Genomic DNA, 13367 nt, shown 5'->3' on the forward strand with positions numbered 1-13367 from the left:
GCACTCTACCCAGGCTATAACACTACCCGCACTCTACCCAAGACTAAGACTTGAAAAGGGACAAAAAAAATAAAAGCTCCTGGGCTTAAGTGATGTTCCTGCCTCAGCCTTCCAAGTAGCTTAGACTATAGGCAACCATCACAATGCTGGGGTGCAACTAATTTCTTAACCTATTTTTAGAGAGACAGTCTGTATTTATAGTATATAGCTTATCATATATGATGTTGTATATAATAAATAGCATATAGTAACTCTGGCTTTTTATTTATTTATTTATTTTTTGTAGAGACAGAGTCTCACTTTATGGCCCTCGGTAGAGTGCCGTGGCCTCACACAGCTCACAGCAACCTCCAACTCCTGGGCTTAAGCGATTCTCTTGCCTCAGCCTCCCGAGTAGCTGGGACTACAGGCGCCCGCCACAACGCCCGGCTATTTCCTGGTTGCAGTTTGGCCGGGGCCGGGTTCGAACCCGCCACCCTCGGTATATGGGGCCGGCGCCTTACCGACTGAGCCACAGGCGCCGCCCAACTCTGGCTTTTTAAAATAATGGGCTAGTGTCTACATTCTCCTATTTTTTTTTTGAGACAGAGCCTCAAGCTGTCACCCTACGTAGAGTGCTATGACATCATAGCTCACAGCAACCTCCAACTCTTAGGCTTAAGCGATTCTCTTGCCTCAGCCTCCCAAGTAGCTGAGACTACAGGCGCCCACCACAATGCCCGACCATTTTTTGGTTGTAGTTGTCATTGTTGTTTGGCGGGCCTGGGCTGGATTCAAACCTGCCAGCTCAGGTGTATGTGGCTGGCGCTTTAGCCACTTGAGCCACAGGCGCCGAGCCTCCTATTTCTTTTTTTTTTAATGAAAATGCTATTTTTCATTAGCAGAGATAAAGATTATAACACATGACACTATGAGAATATGGAGAAACAGAAATTTTCATAGTATTAGATAAAAGTAAATTATTGCAACTTTTTCTTTCTTTCATTTTCTTTCTTCTTTTTTTTTTCTTTGACAACAGGTATCACTGTGTCACCCTGGCTAGAGTGTAATGGCATCATCATAGTTCACTGCAACCTTAGATTCCTCTCAAGTAATCCTTCTGCCTCAGTCTCCCCAGCAGCTGGTGTATGCCTCCACACCCAGCTAATTTTTTCTATTTTTAGGAGAGATAAGGTCTTACTCTTGCTCAGGCTGGTCTCAAACGCCTGAGTTCAAGTGATCCTCCTGCCTTGGCCTCCTAGAGTGCTAGGATTACAGGTGTGAGCCACCTTGCCTGGCCAAATCACTGCAACCTTTAAGGCAGTATCTTTCAAAATTTGTTTTTTTGGTTTGGCACCTATAGCTCAGCGGCTAGGGTACCAGCCACATACACTGGAGCTGGCAGGTTCACATTCAGCCCAGGCCAGCCCAACAACAACGACAACTACAACCAAAAAAATAGCCTGGCATTGTGGCGGGCACCTGTGGTCCCAGCTACTTGGGAGGCTGAGGCAAGAGAATCGCTTAAGCTCAGGGAGTTTGAGGTTGCTGTGAGCTGTGATGCCACCGAACTCTACCCAGGGCGACAAAGTGAGACTCTGTTTCCAAAAAAAAAAAAATTTGTTTTGTTTTTAGATAGAATCTCATTTGGTCACTCTCGGTAGTCTTGGGCTCAAGTGATTCCCTTGCCTCAGCCTCCCAAGTAACTGGGACTATAGGTGCCCATCACAACATCCGGCTACTTTTAGAGACAGGGTCTTGCTCAAGCTGGTCTCAAATTCCTGAGCTTAGGCAATCCAGTTGCCTTGGGCTCCCAAAGTCCTGGGATTATTATAGGCGTGAGCTGGGAGGATTTTTTTTTTTTTTTTTAGATAGAGTCTCAAGCTGTCGCCCTGGGTAGAGTGCTATGGCGTCACAACAACCTCAAACTCTTGGGCTTAAGTGATTCTCTTGCCTCAGCCTCCCAAGTAGCTGGGACTACAGGCGCCACCACAATGCCCGGCTATTTTTTTCTTTTTATTGCAGTTATCATTGTTGTTTTAGCTGGCCCAGTCTGGGTTTCAACCTGCCAGCCAGGGTGTATGTGGCCAGCACCCTACCCATTGAGTTACTGGCACCACCAAGCTGGGAGGATTTTGTAGGGAAGTAGAAGATCCTGGGGGAAGATACTTTGGGCAACCTCCTTATTCCATGTCAGACTCTAAAATCGGAACACAGCCATGAAGAACAGGTGTGAGTCTGTCCACAGAGTCTTCTCTTGTTCCCTACTGCAGGGTTGCAATTGAGAAAGTGAGTTGGGGAAGGGTGTGAAGCTAGAAATAGTGGAAAATTGTGCTTGCTTCAGCAGCACATATACTAGAAATAGTGGAAAATTTGTAAAAGCAGGGGCAAGGAAAGGTACAATTGCTGAAGAAGTAGACTCCTGGACTTTGTAAGATAGATGATGCCTATTCTGTGGGTGTTGGCAAAGGGCTTTTGGGGAGCTAGAGAGAAAAATCTGGTAATCTGTTTCTCTGGTGCAACTGTATCTGGGCAGTCTTGCCTGTCTATGGTCCCAAAACCGCTGCCATGCTTTGGGGCTGGAGGAAGGGGCCTGGGATCCATAATTGGGCCAGAGAGTAAAGAGGCAGAGTGACCCCAAAGGCCACCTGGTGAGGCATCAGGGATGAGTGAGAAACACAAGGGGAAGCCTAACCTGAGAAGGCCGCGCATCATCTTCTTTCTTTTTTCTTTTCCTGAGACAGTCTCACTATGTTGCTCTTGGTAGAGTGCTGTGGCGTCACAACTCATAGCAATCTCAAACTCTTGGGCTTAAGCAATTTTCTTGCCTCAGCCTCCCAAGTAGCTGGGACTACAGGCGCCCACCACAACTTCTGGCTATTTTCTTTGTTGTTGTCATTGTTGTTTGGCAGGCCCAGGCCAGGTTCGAACCCACCAGCCCCCGTGTGTGTGGCCAGCACCCTACCCATTGAGCTACAGGCACCGAGCCCATGTGTTATCTTCGTAAGGAAGCCTGTGGGTTTTCTCAGAGCACTCTTCAGATAGAAGATGGCAGTTGAGTCCTGCTGGGAAATGTTGGCACAGGATATGGATGGTCATGGCTGTCTCTCTATACAGGTGCTGAGGGACGTTCTCAAGGATCTCTACCACCTGCTGAAGCACGTAGTACGTTGGGAGCCAGATGATGTGGCCAAGCTCCATGCCCATCTGGCCCTGGAAGAACTGGATGAGATAATGAAGAACTTCCTGTTCCCACCACAGAAGCTGGAGAAAAAGATCGTGGTCCTGCCCTAGACCATGTCTCAAAGGACATGTGCCAGGCAGGGAGGCATCAAGCAGCCAAAGCAGTACCCAGGCCTTCCAGCAGGGGGCCCCACTACCTCTTTGATGCTGGCAATGTGCCTGACCCTAGAGGTGGGCCCTATGATGCTGGGCACTTGGGTCTTCAGGCTGACCTTCCTAAAGGATCTATTTAGCCATCTTGCATCTAGCCAAAAGGGTGTGCAGCTAATAGAAAAACAATTACAAATATCATTAATCTGCACTTCTTTTCACTGTCCTACACTGTTTTTTTTTCCTGATTGGAGGTCAGATCCTATCATAATTTGGGAAGAATGTCTACCTAAGAAATGACCAATGGCGGGCGGCACCTGTGGCTCAATGGGGTAAGGCGCCAGTCCCGTATGCTGGAGGTTGCGGGTTCAAACCCAGCCCTGGCCAAAAAAAAAAAAGAAATGACCAATGGGATTTGATTAATTGGCCATTCTCTCATGTGCCACCCACATGCCACATATCTCAATGTTCTTTCACAGTGAGATGATTCTTCCTGGTGATGAGGAGCAGGCAATGCTAGTCAGCCTTGGCTGCTAAACAGGCATTTCAGAGTGTGAGATGCAGTTGGATGGAGGTGGGGAGGGGAAGGAAATAGTTATCAGCACATGCAAAATGGAATAAAATGATGTTGACCAGAAAGAACAACAGGTCAGAGTCTGGTCTTCTGGTATTGAGATCGAAAGCTATGTAGTTGAACAGGTATGAGCCCCAGAAAAGAGAATGTTCCAGAGAAGAAGGGTAAGCCTAATGTTCCCACAGGCCATTTTCCTTACTCCTCCTGATACTGTTTGCATAGACTTGTCCTGATTATCAGAAGAAAAGACCCACAGGCATCTCGGAAAGTTTATATCCTGCATTTGGTCCCCTGCTCCTTTTTAGAAAGATGAATGCTTAGATAATGGGTTAGTACTAAATGCAGGCTGCCTAGTATATTGCACATTGGTGGCCTAATGCCAGGTTTAGTGAAACTATTTCAGATACAGCACTGTGGTCTCTCTGCTTTATTTATATATATATATATACACACTTGGCCACTGCATTTTTGATTGCAGCTAAGAGATAACAAAAAGGAGAAACTGGCTGGCTGCTTCAGATAAGCCCTCCCTGTTGTCAGCACCTTGACAAGGCTCACCCAGAGCTCCTTGATCGGTTCACAGCTTTGCAGAACACAGAACAGAATTTTATTACAGGATTTTATCTTGCTTTCTGGGGTGAACAGATGAGGGGAACCAAAATATAATTTCTGAAAACTCAAGTGACCAAGGGATCTATATACAAACACAGTCATTTGCCAGTTAATTATAGGATTTTTCTTTTTTCTTTTTTTTAACCTAGGGACGGGGCCTCATTTTGGCCCCCTGGCTAGAGTATGCTGGTGTCATCATAGCTCACAGCAACCTCAAACTTCTGGGCTCTAGTGATCCTCCTGTCCAAGCCTCCCGAGTAGCTGCCACTACTACAAACCACACCCAGCTAATTTTTTTCTTTAGGTAGAGATGGACTCTAGCTATGTTGCCCAGGTTGGTCTTGAACTTCTGGCCTCAAGAAATCCTTCTGGTTTTTTTTAATTAATTAATTATTTTTTTTTTGAGACTGAGCCTCAAGCTGTCACCCTGGGTAGAGTGCTGTGACATCAAAGCTCACAGCAACCTCCAACTCCTGGGCTTAAGCAATTCTCTTGCTTCAGCCTCCCAAGTAGCTGGGACCACAGGTGCCCACCACAACACCCGGCTATTTTTTTGGTTGCAGCCATCATTGTTGTTTGGCGGGCCTGGGCTGGATTTGAATCCACCAGCTCAGGTGTACGTGGCTGGCGCCTTAGCTGCTTGAGCCATAGGCACCGAGCCAATCCTTCTATTTTAGCAAAGTGCTGGATCACAAGTGTGAGGCACAGAGCCTAAGAGGTACGTCTTACCTGCTGCCCCCACCCATGTCTTCACCCTAGAGCCCCCTTCTTGCCATTTTCTCTGGTCCCCCACCCCCAGGCCTTCCTCTGCCCAGCAGCTGGTCACCTAGACTCCCTGTAATACTCACTCTGGCTTTTGCTCATGGCCCCAGCCCTCCTGATCCTTTTTTCCCTTCCTGGTCTCTTCATCCTCTTCCCAGGCCCATTGTCCACAGCAAGGGATATACAGGGGCCCAAAGCAGTGGCCACAGCCAAACCCCCAGCTTCTGCCCAAGCTCTGACTGCCTGTTCAGGTTTGACTTCCTGAATGTTCTGGTGAGCTTCCTCTCTGCTTTGTTTTTCTTCCTCCTTGGCACAAACTTGTCCTTCTAAAGTCCTCTGTTACTAATCAGAACTCCTAACTTTCGCTTTGCTCCTTATCGTCTCTCCACACACGTACTTTTCCACACATCCTAATAGCCCCCCTCACCCCTGCTCCTTCAGTTCACCCCTTTCCTCCATTCCTTCACTTTCCTATGGCTTTGCCCACCCATCCACATATAAGAGCCAGCAGGGGCTGGGTGCCCATAGCTCAGTTTTTAGGGCGCTGGCCACATGCTCCAGGGCTGGTGGGTTCAAACCTGGCCCAGGCCTGCTGAACAAAAAAAATAGCCAGGCGTTGTGGCAGGTACCTCTAGTCCCAGCTACTAGGGAGGCTGAGGCAAGAGAATTGCTTGAGCCCAACAGTGTGAGGTTGCTGTGAGCTATGATGCCACGGCACTCTGCTGAGGGTGACAATGTAAGACTCTGTCTCTACAACAACAACAGCTTATTGAGCGCCTACTATGTGCCACATACTGCACGGTGCCCTGAGAACAGTGAGCAAAACAGACCAAACCTTTACCCTGGTGGGGAGCTTATACTATAGTGGAGGGACACAGACAATAAACAAACTAGAATGTCAAGTGGTGGCAAATGCTATAGAGAAAATAAAGTCAGAGGCCAGGCACAGTGGCTCACGCCTGTAATCCTAGCGCTCTGGGAAGCTCAGGCAGATGGATTGTCTGAGGTCAGAAGTTCAAGACCAGCCTGAGCAAGAGCGAGACCCATCTGTACTAAAAATATAAAAACTAGCCTGGCGTTGTGGTGGGCACCTGTGGTCCCAGCTACTCGGGAGGCTGAGGCAAGAGGACCGCCCAGGAGTTTGGGGTCGCTGTGAGCTAAGCTAAGGCCAAGGCACCTTAGCACCAGCAACAGAGCAAGATTCTGTCTCAAAAAAAAAAAAAAAAAAAAGGAAAAGTCAGAGAATGAGGATCATGTGAGGTACAAGCTGCAAGTTGGGACAAGTTGTCCAGGGACAGCCTCACTGAGAAGCTGATACTCTAGTAAGGGTCAGAAGGAGGTGAAGGAGTGGCCACAAAGATCCCTGGGGGAAGAGCACGCCAGGCAGAGGGGACAGCAAGAGCAAAGGCCTGGAAGCCAGCACATGTCTGGCAGATTTGGGAGGTGGGGTTGTGTGGCTGTGTGGCTGGAGCAAAGCGAGAGGAAAGGGAGGGATGAAATGAGAGGGGTGGTCACATCAAGCGTTGGGGGCCACGATGAGCAATGGAGGGGTGGCTACAGACCTCCTTTTACCTGAAGCCCCTTCAGCTTACGTTTGGAAGGTACTTTGAGGTCAAGATGATGAATGCTCTGAAATAGGAAATATATACAACCATACCCAGCCACCATTTTCTTCCTCAATAAAAAGGGAGCAATAAGCCCCATCCCTTTTCATAGCCCCATCCCTTTTCATAGCACCCCAACTTGGTCCTGGTTGCCCTGTGTTGTTCTCTACTCTTTTTTTTTTTTTTTTTTTTTGAGACAGAGTCTCACTCTGTTGCCCAGGCTAGCGTGCTATGGCATCAGCATCAAACTCCTGGGTTCAAGCATCCTCCTGCCTCAGCCTCCTGATTAGCTGGGACTATAGGCACCCATCATGATGCCTGGCTAATTCTTCTGTTTTTAGTTGAGACTCCTGCTCAGGCTGGTCTCAAACTCTTAAACTCAAGGGATCCTCCCACCTCAGCCTCACAGCAGACTGAGATCACAGGCGTGAGCCACCATGCCAGCCATTCCAGTTTTTGGCAGCAGCAGTTCCTTCTCGTTGGTCAAAAGAGAATGGGAAAGTGAATGTGACTGGCCCTAGGTCCACCCACCTGCTGTCTTTGTCTGAGAGGTGACTGAGTGAAGCACACTGCCTGCCACCTGCCTGTGACTCTCGCCACCAGTTGGCTGCATTGGAGGGATGGGCCAACCTGTGAAAATGGATCAATTGATAAGCCAGAGAATGATTCATCTGACCTGTACAAAACCAGACAGGCTTCTGCAGTCTTTTCACAGAAATTTCAGCTGGAATGTCTCTGACAAGTATAGAGAGTCAGAAATGGGAGCTGAGTCCCAGGGAGACTATGAGATGTAGCCATTCTTCTCCGACCATGAAAGTCTTCTCCACTCCCCTCCCCAGCAGCAGCCTCGACCTCTGAGGGCCTGGCTGTGTCCTCCAGCAAGTCCTCAGCCGCAGCCACGCTGCAGTCACACGCAGCAGCCTCACTGCAGTACGTGGCACCTCTGACTTCCATGCACCACTCTGCTTGGAGCTGAATCGGCACTTGGGCATTGAGGATTTGTGCTGGGGCTGACAATACCTGCTGCTGCCTCTTCCCTGCAGGCGGGCAGTGCTCAGCGCCCTCTGCTCAAGCTGGCAAGGGGAAGCAGGAATGCAGACTGTCCCTGTCAGCCCTGGAAGGGCTGAAACTTTATCATTAGACGGGTAGGCCCTGTTGTCCTTCCCACAGTTCTTCATAGTGGCTTAGTAGCTCCCTGCTATCAGGAGGCTCCAGTTTTTGTGCCCCTGCTGCAGAGGGCAGTCCCGGTGGGACACAGTGGCAAGATCAGTTGCTCTGTATTTCCTTTAGTTGGCGAAGTCATTTTCCATCCATAAGCTTGTCTGAGTCTCCCAGCAACCGCGTACCACAGGGGGGCGAACTATTGTTATCCCCCTGCGGTGGGATTTGGCTCCAAGTCTTCTGGGTCCCTGCCAGGATCCTGTTTACTACATTGGAAGACCCTCCATGAACTATTTTGAACATCTGTGGAATACAATGGAGCTCCTGCCCCTCAAAATGAGTGTAGTAGTAAGAGCCTTTCAAGGAGAGTAGTTTGAGATGCAGACTCCATACTCCTGGATACACATGAACCCCGGCATGTGGGTCCCACAAAGAGGTCATTTGAGCCCCACTAACACGTGCTGAGAGCTGCCTGCTGCTCCCCGAGACTGGCCCTCTGCTTCTCCAGAGGGTAAGGAGTGGCAGAGCTCTCAGCTGCCAGGCCCTGGCTACTTGGGCCTGTGTGTATTCAGATGACATATTTTATATAAATTATAACAAATTTAATGTTTGTGTACCTTATAATATGTTTACTGGACACATATTCATCCACTTGACCTTCCCCTGGGCCTATGAGGTAGGTATTATTGTTATTCCTATTCTACAGATGGAAAAACGGAGGCCCACAAGCAGCTAATTACTTGCCCCAGATTACATAGCTAGTAAGAAGTAGCCAAACCAGTATTTGGATCCAGACAGGCTGGCTCCAAGGGCTATGCTTTTAACCACTGTGCTGCTGCTACCCAAAGTAGATACCGTATTTCCAAAGAAAGAAAAATCCCCACAATCTCACCTCAACTCCAACCCCAGTATTACCACTGGCAAACTGGTGCATAATCCCCCAGATCTTATTTATTACCTTAAAAAGTGTCCTATGTATTTTTTTCTTAGTTATATGCCTTGGAGACACGTCAGTACCTACAGACCCTCTCCTAGGTGATTATGGCTCATCCACTGTTTGGGTGAACTGCAGCTTCGTTAAGCGTTTGTCTATTGATGGCCAATTGTTTGTAATTTCCAATGATTCTCGAACATAACTTTGGATACTGAAAACTTTGAAGTGTTTCTGTACATTAAATCTTAAGAGAGATTTAGCTCTTTCATTTCTGTACATTAAATCAAAAGGTATAAATTTTAATGTTAGTATAATGTTAAAACGTCCCCCAAAAAGTTTGTGCCAATATACATTCCCCCATACTTAGCTGACACTGCTTTAATACTCCTGGAATGCAAGTTCGTTCTCCAAAGCAAAATGTTAACATCATTTTCTAAATAATTCAGGGCTGGAATTTTCTGTGTACCAAAACCACCAACGGGCATAGTAACATGATTTGCAAGTACACTCATCAGTAGCTATGTTCAGGCTACAGGGACCAGTTAGTGGCTTACAAGTACTCACCCTGGAGAGGAAGCCTGAGCCCCTGCAGGTCTATTAAAAATTATTTTACCAGGCTGGGCATGGTGGCTTACACCTGTAACCCTAGCACTCTGGAGGCCCAGCCAGGTGGAATTCTTCTCAAAGAGTTCAAGACCAGCCTGAGCTACAGCATGTTGGGTGCTGTGGCAGGCGCCTGTATTCCTAGCTACTTGGAAGGCTGAGGCAAGAGGATCCCCCTAAGCCTAAGAGTTTGAGGTTGCTGTGAGCTATGACACCATGGCACTTCTACTGAGGGCAATTAACTATGACTGTCTCAGAAAAAAGGGGGGGATTTACCAGACTCTGATCTCTGAGACTCTGTCCTTAGTGTGTAGGGTATGCCTTCTCGTGGGGGTTGGAGTGTCCCCAAGATAGCGGCCATATTTCCAAACCAGGCTCAGGACACAGGGTCTTAGGGTGCCTCAGAGCATTGGGTCCACCCAGTAAAGCCTGAGATGAGCAGTGGTTGTGGCTCCGCATCACTGCCTGTCATCATCACGGTCGCAGTGAGCACTGTGAAGAGCTCATTATGCCCTTCTGTGCACTGGACACAGAATCCACCCACTTAACCCTCATCCTGGGCCTGTGAGGTAGGTACCATTATTACCTATCTATTACCATCCTATTCTACAGATGGGAAAACTGAGGCCCATAAGAGGCTAATTACGTGCCCCAGGTTACACAGCTAGAAAGAAGTGGCCAGACCAGTATTTGGACCCAGGCTGACTGGTTCCAAAGGCTGCTGTTGCTACCCAATTCCCAAATTATAAAATCTGTTATTAGTATCTAAGTGAGGACAAAGAAAATGGTTCCCTGCTGTGTAAAGGGGTTAAATACATCAAGTTAAGCTTTATCCCTGATTTTCTAAAAATAATGTCCTTGTGCATCAAAACCCAACCTTAAGCCAGGTGGATCACTTGGACTCAGGAGTTCAAGACCAGCCTGAGCAACATAGCATAGACCTCATCTTGGGGCGGGGGGGGTGGGTGGGCTCAGGACCCACTACAACCCAATCTCAGACACCAAAATTTGTTTCTCATCTTGTGTTTGACCTTGTAGTTTCCCCAGAAGCTGAAAACGAGGTTTTGTTAAAGTTCCCTAGCCTACCTGCTCCTATACTTCAGCAGCTCTGGCAAATTGCTTACTGAAAGGCTTATTCTGCTTTCATGGGATAGCCAAGGTAGGAAACGTCTAAGAAAGCGTTCCCTGGGAGCAGAGGAGGCAGAGAGAAGTGTGTAAGACGGAAAAGTATCAAATGTTCTTGTGAACTCTAACCAGAGCTCAGAAATGTCCTCTGCGAAGGTTGTCATTGTTTTAACCCTTTCATTTTCTGTAAAGAGGGCTTCAGTTCTCAGGTTTCATTTTCAGAATAACAGTGTATCCTTTTTTTTTTTTTTTTGTAGAGACAGAATCTCACTTTACTGCCTTCAGTAGAGTGCCATGATGTCACAGGACTCACAGCAACCTCTAGTTCTTGGGCTTCAGCGATTCTCCTGCCTCAGCCTCCCGAGCAGCTGGGACTACAGGCGCCCGCCACAATGCCTGGCTATTTTTTGGTTGCAGTTCAGCAGGGGCCGGGTTTGAACCTGCCACCCTCGGTATATGGGGCCGGTGCCCTACTCAATGAGCCACAGGCGCCACCCAACAGTGTATCATTTTTAACTGTTACTCCTTCCAGGAAGCTCAAAGCATATATACATTAATAGCACTATTCCCAGCTGAGCACAGTGGCTCACACCTATAATCCCGGCACTGTAGGAGGCAGAGTAAGGAGGGTCTCTTGGGCCCAGGAACTTGAGGTTGCAATGACACCACTGCACTCCAGCCTGGGTGACAAAGGGAGACCTTGTCTTTTTTTAAAAAATTCTCTATTCCAGGTCCAGAAGAGGTAAATTCTTGCAAAGAGAAAGCACACCAAAGAGAAGAGACACGTTAGTGTCGAGAGCAAAGAAACTTCTTCCTTCATTCCCAGGGTTCCTCTATCAGCCAGTGGCGGCCCAGTTTCCAGCACAGTCTGCAGAAGAGCCCAGAGCAGGAGCTGTGGCTTTCAGGAGAGGGCATTTTGCAGAGAGCCGCAGGAGCACCTCTCTCTTGGGAACTAGGACAGCTACTGGACCTGTAAGTGGCTTATTAAATAACGTCAGATTTCATCTTCACCGCCATCTGCCTTAAGAGCTGAAGCCAGCTCAGAACAGGGCCTGGGTGGGGCTTTCCTAATATGCAGCCCCAGCCATCACACATACCAGTAGCCACCTGGGGCTGGGAGAACAAAGCCGCCAGAACAAGCTCCCTGCCCCCTCCCTCCATACACACACCTTTATTAGACCACACACCACTTTTAAAACTTAAAAACCTGTAGTGACTGTATTAATCCTAGAGAAAGTCCAGCCTGAAATTAGGCTGTCAACTGAGAGAACAGTGACACTGATGCTTCAAAGAACTGGGGGGCAGTGGGGGGTGGAGGAGATTCAGAAATTTCAAAGAACAAGGCTCTCCCATCAGTCCTGCAGGTATATCATACCAAGGCTGTATGAAAGAGAGATTCCAGTCCCCAAAAGAGAGCAGCTCAGACCCCTCATGAGTCTCTAGAAACTACCCTTCCCCATCCTTTGGGCAGGGAAAGCTCCCACAGTGCAGAAATTCTGTGGTTTAGAAAATGAAACTAATCCACAGGTCATTCCAATAGCACTGTCCTCCCAGTGACAATGGCTGGCTAAGGTTTTCCCTCCTGGAGAAAAACAGGCAGCACCTTTGTCAACAAAAAGGTTGTTGAAATGCAATTCCAGGTGTATAGGAGAGACCTGGGCACTGACCTTACCCATCTGATCCTGCTCTCTGTGTTTCTCCCTGGCTTTCCTTCCTAATTTCCAGTTCAGATCCATATCCTTCTTTTACTTTGTTCCTTCTGGCATGATAGCTCACTATTTCATTAAATTTTCAAGGTCAGTTAATTCAAACAGGTGTCCACACTGTGGCAGGCCTGGTGCTAGCGCAGCGGTTCTCAACCTGTGGGTCTCGATCCCTTTTTAACAATGAAAATACATTGCAGCATTAGGAAGGTTGAGAACCACTGTGCTAAAGGGAGGAAAATGGACACTCTTCTTGAGTCACGGCCTGACTGGCTGGCTGGCTGCTGGCCTCTCTAGGCCAGAAATGTACAGGCAAATCTCTGCTGAGGAAAACCCTCAGGATGTGTTCACAACTGGATGCATAATAGAATTGCCCAGGGAATTTTGTGTTTTAAATTCAAGCCTGGGGCCAACCCCTAGTGATTCTGGATTAAATTGATCTGGGATAGGTTCCAGGCATTAGTGTTTTTTGAAAAGCTCTGCAGGTTTTCAAAGTCTAATGTGCAACAGCCAGACATGAGAACCACGGCATTGCTGCTGCACTGGTTTATTGAATGAGAAAAGTGTGTGTGCGCGCGCGTGTGTGTGTGTGTGTGTGTGTGTGTGTGTGTGTGCTTGTGCCCATTGGAGGGGAGAATCCTAGCCAAAAAAGTAAAAATTCTGCAAGCAGGATGTACTTTGGGGGGATCACTCCTCTCAAAAGCTCTGATGGGAACTGCCCCTACTCTGGGCTCTTTATCTGCTTTCACGGAGGGTCCAGTTTTGGACCTCCTCTGTGACAGTGACAAATGATGTATTTGTTTATTTATTTACTATTTTTTTAGAGACAGAGTCTCACTTTATTGCCCTTGGTAGAGCGCTGTGGCATCACAGCTCACAGCAACCTCCAACTCTTGGGCATAGGTGATTCTCTTGCCTCAGCTTCCCGAGGAGCTGGGACTACAGTCGCCCACCAGAACGTCTGGCAGCTATTTTTG

General features: G+C 48.0%; 2 protein-coding genes across 4 annotated transcripts in view; both read left to right on the forward strand.

Annotated features, from left to right (window-relative positions):
• Window positions 1-4340, forward strand: part of TANGO6 (transport and golgi organization 6 homolog) — a 200973-nt gene extending 196633 nt beyond the window's left edge. Inside the window, exon 18 of one of the 2 annotated variants that reach the window (XM_053604717.1) lies at window positions 3097-4340. In XM_053604717.1, the coding sequence (XP_053460692.1) occupies window positions 3097-3273 (177 nt within the window). In that variant the 3' untranslated portion in view covers window positions 3274-4340. The remainder of the gene's footprint in view (window positions 1-3096) is intronic. The other variant, XM_053604725.1, reaches the window with a different exon arrangement.
• A 7132-nt stretch (window positions 4341-11472) lies between these two features.
• HAS3 (hyaluronan synthase 3) overlaps window positions 11473-13367 on the forward strand; it is a 36371-nt gene continuing 34476 nt past the window's right edge. For both annotated transcript variants that reach the window (XR_008383009.1, XM_053605037.1), the window contains exon 1: window positions 11473-11659. The gene's annotated coding sequence lies outside the window, so the exon portion shown is untranslated. The remainder of the gene's footprint in view (window positions 11660-13367) is intronic.

This window comes from Nycticebus coucang, chromosome 2 (genome assembly GCF_027406575.1).
Source record: "Nycticebus coucang isolate mNycCou1 chromosome 2, mNycCou1.pri, whole genome shotgun sequence".
Taxonomy (NCBI): Eukaryota; Metazoa; Chordata; class Mammalia; order Primates; family Lorisidae; genus Nycticebus; species Nycticebus coucang.